The sequence below is a fragment of the Nestor notabilis genome, unplaced genomic scaffold, assembly GCF_000696875.1.
Source record: "Nestor notabilis isolate BGI_N333 unplaced genomic scaffold, ASM69687v1 scaffold17064, whole genome shotgun sequence".
NCBI classification, from domain to species: Eukaryota; Metazoa; Chordata; class Aves; order Psittaciformes; family Psittacidae; genus Nestor; species Nestor notabilis.
In genome coordinates, this window is record NW_009924439.1 from 93090 (window position 1) to 107024 (window position 13935).

At 43.1% G+C, this 13935-nt stretch overlaps 1 protein-coding gene across 1 annotated transcript in view; it reads left to right on the forward strand.

Annotated features, from left to right (window-relative positions):
* The window catches only part of PHACTR3 (phosphatase and actin regulator 3), a 48322-nt gene extending 35090 nt beyond the window's left edge, over positions 1 to 13232 (forward strand). The window contains exons 8-12 of the mRNA XM_010012603.1: positions 6446 to 6501; positions 10628 to 10689; positions 11539 to 11679; positions 11832 to 11908; positions 13205 to 13232. Of these exons, the coding sequence (XP_010010905.1) occupies positions 6446 to 6501; positions 10628 to 10689; positions 11539 to 11679; positions 11832 to 11908; positions 13205 to 13232 (364 nt within the window). The remainder of the gene's footprint in view (positions 1 to 6445; positions 6502 to 10627; positions 10690 to 11538; positions 11680 to 11831; positions 11909 to 13204) is intronic.
* The last annotated feature ends 703 nt before the right edge of the window (positions 13233 to 13935 follow it).

A 13935-nucleotide genomic window follows, 5' to 3' on the forward strand; every position in this document is an offset into this window, starting at 1 on the left:
CTGTTACGGGAAATGCTGGCACATCATTCAGCTACCACTTTTTACATGCTCCAGAATTACCTTGGGGTAAAATAAGTCTGTGTCTCAGTGTCTGCCTTCTAATTTTGTACAGACTGTAAAAGGCAAGTCCCTCCTACCAAGAATTAACTACTACCCATAATTGTACATTGCCAGCAGTACTGCACTGCCACAGTGCAGCGTGGGGGTGACTCAAAGCCCTGGCACACATCCTCATCACAGCTACTTATAGGAAGGATGAAAATAAACTTCTTGGTGACTTGAACATGATGTTCTGGTAATAGAGATGCCAATTTAAGAGGCAGAGCCTTTGCCTCCTGATAGGCAGCAGACGCAAGCTGGTTTATGAGAAGCAAGCACAGAGCACTCCCATTTCTCCTCCCCTGGCCTGGACTGGAAGTCTCCTGTGAAAGGAATCCTCCCCACCCCCCTTCCCAACTCTAGCTGCAAAACTACCTGTCACAAGAGACAATCAATGCAATTGCTGCTGGCTACAGCTCACTTACTGAAAGCTGGATTGATTGCTCACTTGTCAGTCCAGAGTGCACAGGCACATGCACATGTCCAAGCCTACTCAGTCTATCCCTCCCTTCAGAAAAGATTATCAGAATCACATGGATCTAACTAAGTAAAAGCAGAAACAGTATTCCAAAGTATGCCTTTTGGCCTCAGCTACAAATCCATAAGAAATCCAGGTTTATGACAATCATACATACAGATATCGTGCAACAGAATCTATGCAATATTTGAGAAACAAAGGAACACATTTTGGGGACAGATAAGAAACCCCAGGAACCAAGAACATGAGCTTTTTTGCACTGGATTCTGCTGAACACTAACTAGGGTCTGCCAGGCAGGTGAGACTGCAGGCTGGTAAAAGGAGCTTGAAAGGAAGGACTGTCTGAAGTGTGGGAAGTCAGCATAGCCCCATATGCATATAGGTGAGCTGTTTGTGTCTCATCAGCTATTCTGTGAGAAGCCATCAGTTTGCTGTGGCTTTGCTGAGATGCAGTTCCCGTGACAGACAAAGCAGACACTGCTAAGGTGAAAAATGAAGACAGAGAACTTGGCAGCATCTCAGCTTGCAGGACATATAGATGCATTTCCCGTCTTATAGCAGACCCTGGGATCCTAGTGACACGCAAATCCTCAGACTGCTGAGGGTTCAGAGTCACGTGTAACAGTCCAGTGCTATCAACCTTGGTGTAATGCAGGTCCACAACATTAATTCCCTTGAAAGTGAAGGAGACAATCTGGCTGCATGAAGTAAACGTCGATCCATTGATCAGGAGTCACAGGCACATGTAAGAGTCATTGGTCACATCAGCATGTGCCCTTGCTCCAGAGGAGATGAGCAATTAGTAGTTTTCCCTTGAAGCTAACTCTGGCACCTGTACTTGTGCATGTGTCGAACACATTAGTTAGCAGGACCTCAAACTGGGCCCCCGTGGCAGAGGGCTGCAGCTTGCTCCACCAGACCAGCCAGCAGAGACCTCCCCACCCATGGGGCTGGTAGGGGCAGCACCCGGGCAGCCTGTGTTGCTACAGTTATACACCACACGTGTAGGTCAAGGGAAACCACCAGACATGCATGTGTTTATTGCTCCCCTCTGGGGCAGCACCGAGCACTCATGCACATCACAGCATACCCATGTGCACATCGCATGGAGAAAATAACCTTGAGGCCATGTGCAGACTCTCAGCACCTGAGGTACCCCGAGACCAAGAGCACACATGGCCATACCTGCAGGGTGTTCCTGGGTTGAACCGCAGGTGACTGAGCTACCCTGCAGCAGCCTGTGCCTCCCGTCCTCAGAGTAACACTGCAGAGGACATGGGAGCAGGCAAAGCCTTTGGCTTCTGAGAGATGGCAGCATATAAATTTATCCGGTTATCTTTCTGAACCCAAATTACTGGAGAAAACATTCTAAACGTAATCTGAAAATAACCCCAGAACACTCCCCGAGCTTCAAACAGCTGAAGAACACGTGGTGCTTGAAGATTTTTGCTCGCTTTGCACAGAACAACATTAGCAGAAAAACTTATTTTTCTGAACTTAAGAACTAGCTGTCCACGTAGTGTTGTATCATCCCCACCAATGTATGGTGACTGCTTTAGCATTGTGAGAAAAGATTCAGACTTTGGTCTCTCTCCAATCTTGGAGCGTCACTGACAATGTACAGCAAACTCTCTCTGACCTGTACCTAAGTGCTATTTACAGGGAAGCCACACTGGTGCCTCAGTTTCTGCTTGGTTTCCCTGACTCCCTCTCTCCGGGCTGAGATGCTGCCAGTTCGGCTCCACTTAATTCTGCTGTTGGCATCTCTTGGCTTAAGCTAATGGGGAAGCAAATTCCTGGAGTGGATACACTTAACATGAGACCCCAGCAATATCAGTCGCAGTCCATGCATTTACGCCACGGGGAATCTAGACACAGGTAGGACTTGCCTTTAAGTTACTTCAGAGTTTTCATTAAAGACCATTGCAAAACTGGCTATCCCTGCAGAGGTGCTCAGAGGGGACGCTCCTACCTCAGCATAGTGCAAAAATACCCAAACCTAGATTTTCATATCACCCAAGAACACAACAGCATTAATTGGACGTTTTTCTCAAAATCAAGAAATAGATACCAAAAATCAAACTGAAAAGAAACCATTGCTGTGACACAATAGAAGTTGCACACTATGTTAGACCTCCCAGATGAGCTTGCAGTCACTTCACTGAGGTAAATTCCATACTGGACTGAGCCTCTAGGTGAAAAAAAGCAGTAGAAATGGAAAGCACAGGACTCACCCATCCACGTCCATGTCCATGTCCATGTCCATGTCCATGTCCATGTCCATGTCCACGTCCACGCCATAGCAGTGCTGGAGCCTCATGCCCACCTCAGCCCTTCAAGCAGCAACCACAGGGCAGGCAGACAAGCCCCAGGTGGAGCCCTGCCACGACCCACACTCAGGTGCAGGAGCTTTGTGAACCCATGTGAAAGGAGCCAGGACTCTGCTTCTAAGCAGTCTGCAGCTCTGAAATACAACATCCTCTGTGCAACACTTGTGGGGATCACCCGCAGTCCACTGAGGGCTCAGTTTTTAGCCTTCACAAAGGCTCCTTTGCTCCAAGGTACCTGCTTCATCCTCTGGGATCACACACCAGCTCCCCTGCTGCGAGGCAATCTGCTGATTATTGTCATTCAGCTGGAGTTTGTTTCCTTTAAACACAGGAGATGGAGCATCCCCTCCCGAGAGTCTTAGTCTCTCAGTCCCTGCTGCCTGGCCTGTGCTCCCCAGCAAGGGTGCGAGGAGAGCAGCCGCCATTGCCCAGTCTGTGCTTCCTGGGGCCATGGCGCTGCCTCTCTGCAGGGCCGGACGGCCGCCTTCTGAGGGAGCACACTGAGCTCAATGCACAGGGGGTGCTCCCTGGTTCTGTCAGAGGCAGGAGCTCACATTTAACAGCTTCAGACAATAAATATCCAAAACAGAGATGCAGGAGAGCATGAGGAGCTCCACGGTGCCCAGAAAACAACTCGTCTAAGCAGAAGCACGAACTCATCTGAAACAGCTTCTTGCTTACAAGCTCCTTTCGGGAGGCGCGGGCATTTTGGGCAGGGGTAACCTGCTGCTTCCCGCTGTGCTACGCTCAGCCACCGGCCTGACCAGAGCCCTCAGAAACGCCTCTGCCCTCCCCTCGCTCCGAGCCCGGCTGCAGGCGTTCTGAGGGAAGCTGGCAGTGCCAAGGGGACTGTGAGCCCCCTTCCGAGGAAGCCGAGGGCTGCTGAGCCCCCCGTGGGGGATGAGGCACCCTCCTCCACCCACCCGAAGCAGCTGGGGCAGGGCACTGAGCACTCGCAGCAGTTTCGTGCCGTGATGGACGATGAGGTGAGGCAGCGCGCGCTGCAAGCAGGCACGCTGCTCTTGGACGTGCAAGAGACCCTCCTGCCTCCTGATTTACTCCACATCAGGGACGTGTGCCCCCCCGCCGGCCCTCCCGCTCACTGCTGCTTCCCCTTACTACCGCCAGCAGCCATCAGTGGAGGCTTCTGGAGTCGTCCACCTTCACCGGCCCGCGCCATTTCCCCTTCGCCCAGAGCCCAGCCGCCATGCAGCACAGCTCTCACAGCAGAGAAGGGGAACCAAGGCGGGTTCTGGACACAGAGGGGCTTCTTGTGAAGAGCAACACCTTGGCAGCAACAGTGTCAGTAGTGTTGCCGCTTCCCGTTGTTTGATCGTGCCTCTCGCTGTATGTGGTGCTTTCACTCTGTTCCCAGCTTCCTGAAATCGTGTTACAGATTTGTTCTGAAGAAATTCCACTTCTGGTTTCATGGTTATGACAAAAAGCTTGGAAGTGTGGCCCACTCTCTGAAAAACTTAGGAATAAAAAAGCAATGCCCTCCGAGTGTATTTATATGCCTGTGTATATCTGCACCTTTTCCTTCTGTTGTGGGTAAAGCTGAGGGTGTGCACAGAAATATGTTGTCTCAGGGCACCCACCATGTATTTATCAAAGCCAGAAGGGAAACAGGGTTTTAAATAATTAACCATCATACGTATTATAACTACATATGTATATACAAAGAGCATTCATATACATAGGCATTCTCATACTGCTTTAATCACTTCTTATAGGCTTTTAATCCCCCAGTTTAAAAGGGGCCTCTGAAGTCTAATGTACAGATTCTGGGAGAATCTATAAATCTCACATGGAAGGGCTGTAATTAAGAATGGTTTCAGAGAGAGGCATGTGAGCAGCAGGTCGGGTGGATCTTTCATTTACAGATAAGCTCTCCCCGTAAGTCATTCTTCTCTGATTTATATTATAAAATGCATGTTTATCTCTTTCCAACAAAACCTAGACAGAGTTGTATCATTTCTGAGGCATAAAGGAGAATGAGTGAAGTATGAGGAGTCCAAGGGTAACAGGAATTAAAAATACATGTTTAAAGCCTTTAGTATGGCATTTCAGCATCGTTCCTGTTTCACTTTGGATTATTGCAACATCCACTGCTGGAGTATCCAACTCATTACTCCAAAAAAGAAATCCAGAGAGCAGGAGAAAACCCTTACGTGATCCAAAAGGTTAGGTAGGAAGAACGAGAGTTAGGCTGTGGGTGTTTCTAAGCACAAAAGCTCATCATCTAAGCTTTCTGTTGGTGTGAATCTGGTATAGCAGTTGTGATGCTTTCCTGTTGCCAAAGCTGAAAGCTTTCCCAGGGATCTCAGGGAAATTGATTAAAAAAGGGTAAGGAGTTGCATTTATAATTTGGACTGTTGGTCTGATAATAAAGACAGGGTTGATTTTGAGTGAATATGTATGGTAAGGCTTACAAAACAAGGAGAAATGAGAATCAGGTACTTTGACCAGTTTTTTTAGTCTGGTGACTGTGTCCCCATGTAGATAAAATGTAGATCTTGTTATAGCATTACTTCATAATCATGCCTTTATTTCCTATACTCAGTAGAGGGATAACTACTGCAGCAGGGGTTTGCAGTGTGGTCCCTGCTCTATTTCTTTGTAACTCCATCTCTGGCTTGGCATCATCTGCTGGAGAGGAGACGATGAGAATCCTTAACGTTGCCAGGACACAGGCCAGAAAGCATCATAAACTCTTTCCGATCTGCTTGCTGGATTATTACATGAAAGACGGCAAACGCCGCGTGTGTGTGTGTGCACCAAGGGGAGGGGTTCAATTACCTGAGATTCTCTGCAGATATTAGCAGTGTCTCGTGGGGAAGTCTCATTTAGTATGCACAATAAAATCACCGTGGCACTGGTCATATGATTTGAAGACTCAATCCTGAAGCAGCACTACTGAAAAGGGGAGGTGAAACTGCATAAGACATTCCGTTCAGACAGCATGAGGCTGTGAGCAGCACACGAATTTTTATTCAGCAGGCAGGAGGAGAGCTGCTGGATTGGTCTGTTAGATGTGTACTCGGGAAACCACAGGAAAGCTTTATTCTGGCAAGTCTGCATTTTGTCAGGATGCACCACTGGTGTTACTAGAAAAAAGGAAGCCCACTGCTACCTGAGATTGAAAGGGAGAGGCAGTGATAGCTACAGAAGATCACTGTGAAACTCATTTGATAACCACCTTAAATACCCCCTCAAGAGTGAATTTAACTGTTAGAGAGCACTGATTCCAACTGACTGTCTGGGAAGTATGGTGAAAAGGATTCACATTCTGAGGAAGAGCTTCACTGACAGCAGAGCAAACTAGAGGAGAACTTCTACCTGCATTGCTGACATTTGGGAGAATAATACAAGAAAGCATTCTGGTGTCAGGATTCTTGTATTTCTTTTTTCTTCCCGATTCCTGGAGAGGGCTTTTGTAGTCCCCTCCCTGAGGAAAACACTACCCAGAGCTCAGAATACTGCAGACTTTCCAAAGAACAGGCATGGTACAAAATGTGATTTTGGTGTTTTTCCGCAGGCGACTCAGCCAAAGACCTGCTGTTGAGGAGCTAGAAAGAAGAAATATACTTAAACGTGAGTATTTTTTTTCCTGAAGTATTTTATATGTGTTTCTGAAACCAGTGGCTGCATTTCTAGACCACAGTATTTTTAAATAGACAAATTAATTAACTGGGATTATTTTCTGTACCTAAAAGTTTTAGTTTTTCACATGTCCTGGGTTTCTAATACCGTGGATTCAGAATTTACAACTTGGTAAAGGCATGCAATTTAGTACAGAGAAGAGTGACTGGTTCATATGTAGTCTTTCAAGTCATTTTCATTCTCATTACACTGTTAGGGATGTCTAAGAGAGGAATACAATCCTAGTGTAACACAGTGAAATGGGAATTGGACTGACATGTTTCAAGACATGGGCTGTCAAGGCAAACTGTACAGTGAATACCCCCAAGGCTGAAGTGAATGGGGAAAGCATCCCTGCAGAGGTGCTATTCTCCTAACAAGTACATTTGTTCATATCATTAGAGAGCTTCCCAAAGACAAGTCAAAAAAGGATCATTCTGAGACATTAGCAGAGGAACATTTCCAGGCCTGTAACAGATACTGCCACAGGGGAATGTTCTCTACATCTCTCAAATAAACACAAGGCAGAAATGTGCAACTCTTCCTAAAGATCCGTGTTCTGGCCTGGGAATCAAATAAGTGGTGAGCATCATCCCTTTCCTCACAAGTGCTGGGAATCTGGTAAGTGAGGGGAAGGTGAGAGAGAGCTTTGGAATTGTCTCCACTCTGGGCCTCAGACAGGAGGAAGGGGGAGGCCATCTGCTTGAAGGAAAAGTATCTTGCTTCTGTTATTTTCATGGTCTATTTAGTGTTGAAAGACGAAACCCAGAGTAATGTAAATAGCTTGCTTCTCATTAAACAAGCATAAAACATAAAGCCACATAAGTTTGCCATCCAAGCAATACTGCCTCTGCTAATGATTCATATTTCATATGATTGTAATTTGCTAGGAAAAATGTTATCTACATTTTGTTACCTAAAATTTAATGTCTCAGAACTTTCTTTGTAGTTCATAGAAAAAACCTTATGCTCTTGCCATTGAAGTTATTGGAGATTTCAGTTTTAACACAAAGGAATTCCACAGTGTACTTACTGGTATTTTCAGCACTGTTCCAATACATACAATGCACTTGGTAAAATTAGATGTCTCACATGTGCATAGCTAAATGGGAAAAAGGACAGATGCTTCGCAAATGTGAATGGAACTTGTCCTAACTTCATCTGTCATCCTCCACAAGAGACAAGAAACAGCAGTAACCCAAGATTCTGAAATATGTGGGGCCAGATTTTCAAGAGACAGTACCCAAGATCTCTGAAATCCTGTTTCTTTGGGTTTTTTCCCAGCTAAGGAAGAGCTGATCTGCACTGAAAAAATCTGTTCCTGTCTGTTTACTTTTTGAAGTGTGCTGGTTACATCCTTAATCTGGGTTAAACTGACCAGCTTTAATAATAAAAAAAGTTTGAATACATTCATATAATGAGCTTAGAGAGAGATAAAGCAGAAAGAAGATAAAGCAGAATTAAAGATATTTCCTGAATGCCAGCTAAACATACTGGTTTAGATTTGTATCTCATTTAAAGAGCTGCCAGCATGGAGCACATTTACTGACTTCAGTTCACTGGCTCAGGCTTTACACTGGTTCAGCTGAGATCAGAACTGGTTCTATTTGATTTACCTCTTCCACTATATAAAAAGATAAGTATTTTGTAAAGAGCTGGGGCCATCACTTACCTGTGTCAGCTGTCATCTTAAAAGGCTGGACAGATGCAACAACTCTAGTCTCAGTTTTGAGTGAATTTAGAAATTGGTAGTCTCCTTTTATTACAAGTAGGGTATAAATGTCCTTCAGTTAAATCACTGCAACTTCCTCCAGGTTGTAAGAGTTTGTACAGTTGTGTTCTTAGTTTCCTAACATCTTTGATGTTCCCAATACGTACTGCTAACAGAAGCAATATTACACCAAAGTTGTTACAAGGACTAATAATTCACATTTGAAGAACTCTGTCAAGAAAGAAGCTCATTGCATGTGCCTGAGTGCAATTACTGCGTTATTCTAAAACAAATTTTGGGAAGATCAAAAGAAGTGACTTTTTATCTCCCTTAGGGAGATGTTTCTCAAATAAAAGTAATACTTAAAAAGCTAACTTAAAGCTGACACTCTCTTACAATATTGTCAATCTTCTAAGTCCTTTAACTATAGGAACACAGCTCGTTTAGCATGAACATGAAAAGCATATGAACTATCACAGCCCAGGTGGTCACATGTGTTTGTCCTGCGTTCATCAGAAAGCTGTGTTCACATGGGAAAAGACAGCATCTCGTAACTCACACTGTACAGTCCCTGGCTCCTTCTTTACTGCAGCAACTGGTTTAGTGCCACACACAGCCAAGAGTTCCCTGAGTAACTCAGGGAGCAGCAAAATGAGTTACAGCACTGAACATGCTACTTCGTGACTGGGAGAGTCTCTCCACCGAGATTTACAAAACCAGCCCTCCAAACACAGGCAGAGTGATATTGATGGGAAAAACCTCTCTGGTTTGGCTCTGTAATAACACCAAGTTTCATAATGCCCTTGCTAGCATTTCCTATCAAATTCTGAGTTAGTTTTTTCCAAAAGAACTATTTTTTATTATTATTTCTTGGAGCTGGGTATAAGCGCTGAACCTGATGCATGTCTCATCGAATTAGGTCACTAAACATGTTTACTACATTTGGAAAAGCATTTTTTTTATCAGAAATGTGTCCTTGTAGGTTTGCTTTAGGAATTCTCTCAGTGCATATTACAGTCATACCTTAAAAAGGCCCTACACCACAGAAAGATCTCTGTTTAAAATATATAGATAAGAACATCTGCTTTAAAAGGGGTGAATTAAACCTGAATGAAGCATATTAGTAACTTCTTGCATCGTAGAATACACTCTACTTTTTAAAGCCTGTTCTTTTCAAACATTCCAGACTTCAGTAGCTGCTCACCTCTGACAAAGCACTAATTTTAGCTGTCCTATTCTCTTTCACATTTGTGTGCCTCACCACCAAATTGTAATACAGCATATTATGGCATCTTAGATTCATTTGATTTACATTTCTACTATAGCCAGTTATAGCTATGCACTGCAGTGTTATTTTAAATAGATACTTACAATTGCACTTCAGTGTAATCTAATGAGCCTAAAAGTAAGGCGAAAAAATCCTTCATTACTAAAAATGTCATTTTGGAAACTCATCTGCAGTTGTAGTGCTTTTTCAAGGCGTATTAAAAATCACGTGTGTGCTTTAACACTGGAAATATCTCATGCAAGTGGGGTATGTATCTACAGATACACAGTCACAGTCGTATCCAGAAAATCCCACAATGGTTAATCATTTTTCTCTAGGTCTTCAGCTTTTTTCAGGTCACAGCCTCACACCTTAATTTAGTAACAGATAGTACTAGAAATAGAGACGCCATTAAGTCGTTTCCTAAGGCAAAGGATATATTTCACACAGTGTTACAGCACTCTGGTCTATTTTTAGACCCTGGGTGGAGGAGTTACCATGGCCTGAATGTTAATAGGCACAACACACAAAAGCAATCTGCCTTAGGTTAGAACGGAACGACACTACAAAAGCAAACCTCGTGAGGATAAAGAGGTTCCAATGTCAGTGGCATATCCCGAATAGCAAAGAGAAAAAGTATGCAAGTGCAAGATAACTACTATGGCTATGTGACCATCTAAAGGTGTCACCTCAGAATGAGGTTATGCAGGAAAGAACACACTTTCTCTGGAGCTGCTGCAATAAATCTTTTAAGCATCTAACAGCAGTGAAGGGCTCCAGCACTACAGAGAATAAAAAATGATGATTAACTATGAAATATTTTGATTTTCCTTCTGAAGTTTATGTAGCTGGAGAGCTGGTGTGGCTGCTGTTGTTTTATTAAATCTCACTGGAGCTGACTTTAGGAAAAGCTGATGTTGTTACTACAGAGGTTACTAGATACTCTGTCAGAGAACCAGGGTGATTTACTGAACTAACAAAACACACAACTAAGAACCACCTACTAATATTTCTGTGCTTTCATTTTTATTGCCTGTAACTTTAGAAAATACCAACCTCCTCATGTGGAAAGTCATCTCTCTTTTTTATATTCCCCACAGAACGAAATGATCAAACAGAACAGGAAGAAAGGAGAGAAATCAAACAGAGACTGACAAGAAAGGTAAGATCTTACAATACCTTCCACTGTTTTTAGAAATCTAGCAAAACCAATATAGTATCAACCAGCCATAGAGGTCATTATTACACAAAACCTCCCTTAACAGACATCCTCCTCAGGAGTGTCTGAGATAGTAGCATTGGGTAATATGAATTGTAAAAGTATCTACCTTATCTCAGCTATGGGAGACTTAGTAGAATATTTACATATAAAGTTTAAGTCAGAAAAGGGGTATTTGCTTGCACACTGGGTATTTTGCAGCTATACTGCTGGAAAAGGACTCCTTCACTTTCTGCAGCAATCAGGAGCAGGGCTGACTCCCTGCTGAGCACCAGGTGTGCTTCCACAATAGATTTCTCTTTGCATTTAAGGTATTCTCAGAATCAGAACTAGATCTGTTGTTCCGTTCCCAGGAATCCCCACTGGAATGATAAGCCAAATATGCTGATAACTTGGAAAAGGCAAATAGAAATTCTTACAATGGGTCCAGTCCCGAAAACCTCACACAGACAGTCAGACAGTCTGCTGCTGACTGTAGCAGAAAACCCCTACAGCATGTGCATAGACCATAATAAATTCATTATCATTCCTTTACATATTGTAAATGCACTTTATCAAAATCCAGGGTAAAACGTTTTCCTCTTTCATCCATTATAAACCCACTGTGCTGTAGCCCACAACTCCCCTTAAACCATTATTACCCTCCTAACAGTCCTCCGAAGGATTGAGTATTTCCCTGGAATTGCCAAGGGTTGGGGCTTAGCACACTAACCTAAGATGGGAAGCACCAAACATTGCACATTTTATTGAGATGTTTGTTATTAACACTTTTTACAAAACTATTTAATACAGCTTAACCAGAGACCTACAGTTGATGAACTAAGAGACAGAAAGATCCTGATTCGATTCAGCGATTATGTGGAAGTGGCAAAAGCACAGGACTATGACAGGCGAGCAGATAAACCATGGACAAGACTATCAGCAGCAGATAAGGTACTGACATAATTAAAATGACATCTTCCTTTGCTATACCCAAGACCTATTATTTCTGCTTTAGAAAACTCCTGTTCTGCTCTGCAAGTCTGGTATTTTATCACACTTACGCTTTACAAAATTGTTAACTATCTTCTATTTGCAATTCCTAGGCAGCAATTCGGAAAGAGCTAAATGAATACAAAAGTAATGAGATGGAAGTACATGCATCAAGCAAACACTTGACAAGGTCAGTTTTTCACCTCTTTATTTCCACTGCCTGCTAAACCCAGTCTGCTTGAGTCCCAAAGCTGTAGCTTTTGCTTTCATATACTGGATGTGGGAGAAGACTACACAAAGGAAGCTGGTTTAGAATAAAACTGGAAGTATTTCTTTTCCTGTTCAGAACCTGGCTTCTCTATTTTAGTTTTGCTTTGATTAGCATGTACTGAGGAGCCCCCAGAGCATCTCCAGAACATCACTCAGCTTGCATTCTTTGCACTGAAGATTCAAAAGCTATGACAAGAAATAAGGAATAACACAGAAAAAAAAATAGTATTTTTTAAGCAGACAAACAATACACTATATAAAGGTTTTTGAATTAAATGTTCTTGAGTGTGCAACCTCATTATCACAAACATTGCAACTTCCCTGCTAAGAGAAATTCTACATACTGTAACAAGACATATGTAATGCCTGAAAGTGATAATTAGTTCCAGTGGGATTTGTTCTAATTCATTCAATATCCCTTGCATGTTGGTCCAGTTGCTACTGCAAGGATTGCAGCCCCCCCCCAGCACACTTAATGGCAGTGGAGAGAGCAGGAGAGAGAACTGGTTTTGAGTCCTGTCACTGTCCGAGTGGTCAGGCCAACATGAACGTAGTCACTGCAGTGCTTGCTTCATGTGCCAGCACTGCTGACGGGTACCATGCTTAAGCATGCATGAAAACATTCATCTCCCTTTTCTACATGGGGAAAAAAATGTGAGAGGCTGATTCCACAGGCATCGTTACTTGCAAAAAGACCTTGTTGGAGAAAAATTGACACAGCAATCAGTTGATTCCTACAGTTTCCATTATATCCCTTGAGCAAGTCCAATTGCTCTTAAAACACAATTTTTGGAGCTGCTGGGAGCACAGTGTACTCTTGCCATGTCTGTAGGCATCCTCAGGTGTGCTTGCTGCTAAAACAAGTTGCCTAATACTGTACTAGGGAACTTGCTGTACAGTCTGGTGTTCTGGAAGGCTCCCTTCAGCCACGCCTGGGCCCATGGTACCATGCCTAGTTCTGAATGGCAACGAATTCCCGCTCCAGTGAGCTTTGCATGCTCAGTGAAAAGATGGTCTAGGGAAATACACTCAAGTCAAAAATGCAATGCACACTGATCTACATGCTGTAGTTGTGCAGTTCTAGACTGTTCATGCAATTGTCAGGGCTCTTTTAACATTACAGAGTCATCACTGCATTGATAGAATGAAATATGGGCGGGGGAATGGGATGGCTGCAGTTTAAGTCTGAAAGTGAGATACATTCTTGTCATTGTAGGTACCTGGGGAATTTAAGCAGATTATAAAGATATGTTTTGAAATTCGTTAAGGATATTAGGAGTAAACAGGCTCACAATTTACAATTAGTGCTAAGGCATTATAAATCATTGGGACTTCAATTACATACCACAACCAAAGAACAAGCCTACAGAGCAAGAGTGAATTTATTCCAGACAGACTTTTAATACTGTCATACATGAACCCAACAGCATGTCCTTTTATTTTTCAAAGCATTAGCTCAACATTGCTTGCCTGTTAGGAAACAACACAATCACTGCACAATAAAGAGTATTTCTACCAATGACAAACTGCACCTTAAGTCCCAAAAGGAAAGAAACCAAAACCAGCTCCATTACCTATATTTGCATTTCCACTCCCAAGTAACCGTGAACTGGTCACACTGGGCCCCCGAGAACTGTAACCGTTCTACAGTCATGGTACACGTGTGGAACTGTGCTGGTGAATGTTAAGAATAAAAGTTGCTATTCTTCAGTACTGTTATTGTACCCTTAAGCAGAATGAATACTGTTAAAAACGTACCTTCTTTCTTGTTACTCTAAGAATTTTTTAAAATTATACAATATTAAAAAAAATTCAAAGTGGCTTGAAACATCTCTCTTATTTCTCCTAGATTTCACAGGCCATAGAAATTTTCTTCTGAGAAGAATCTGTCTTTACTTTTTGATACTGCTGCTGAACTCACATCAGGGAATGTATAAGTCTTTCCCT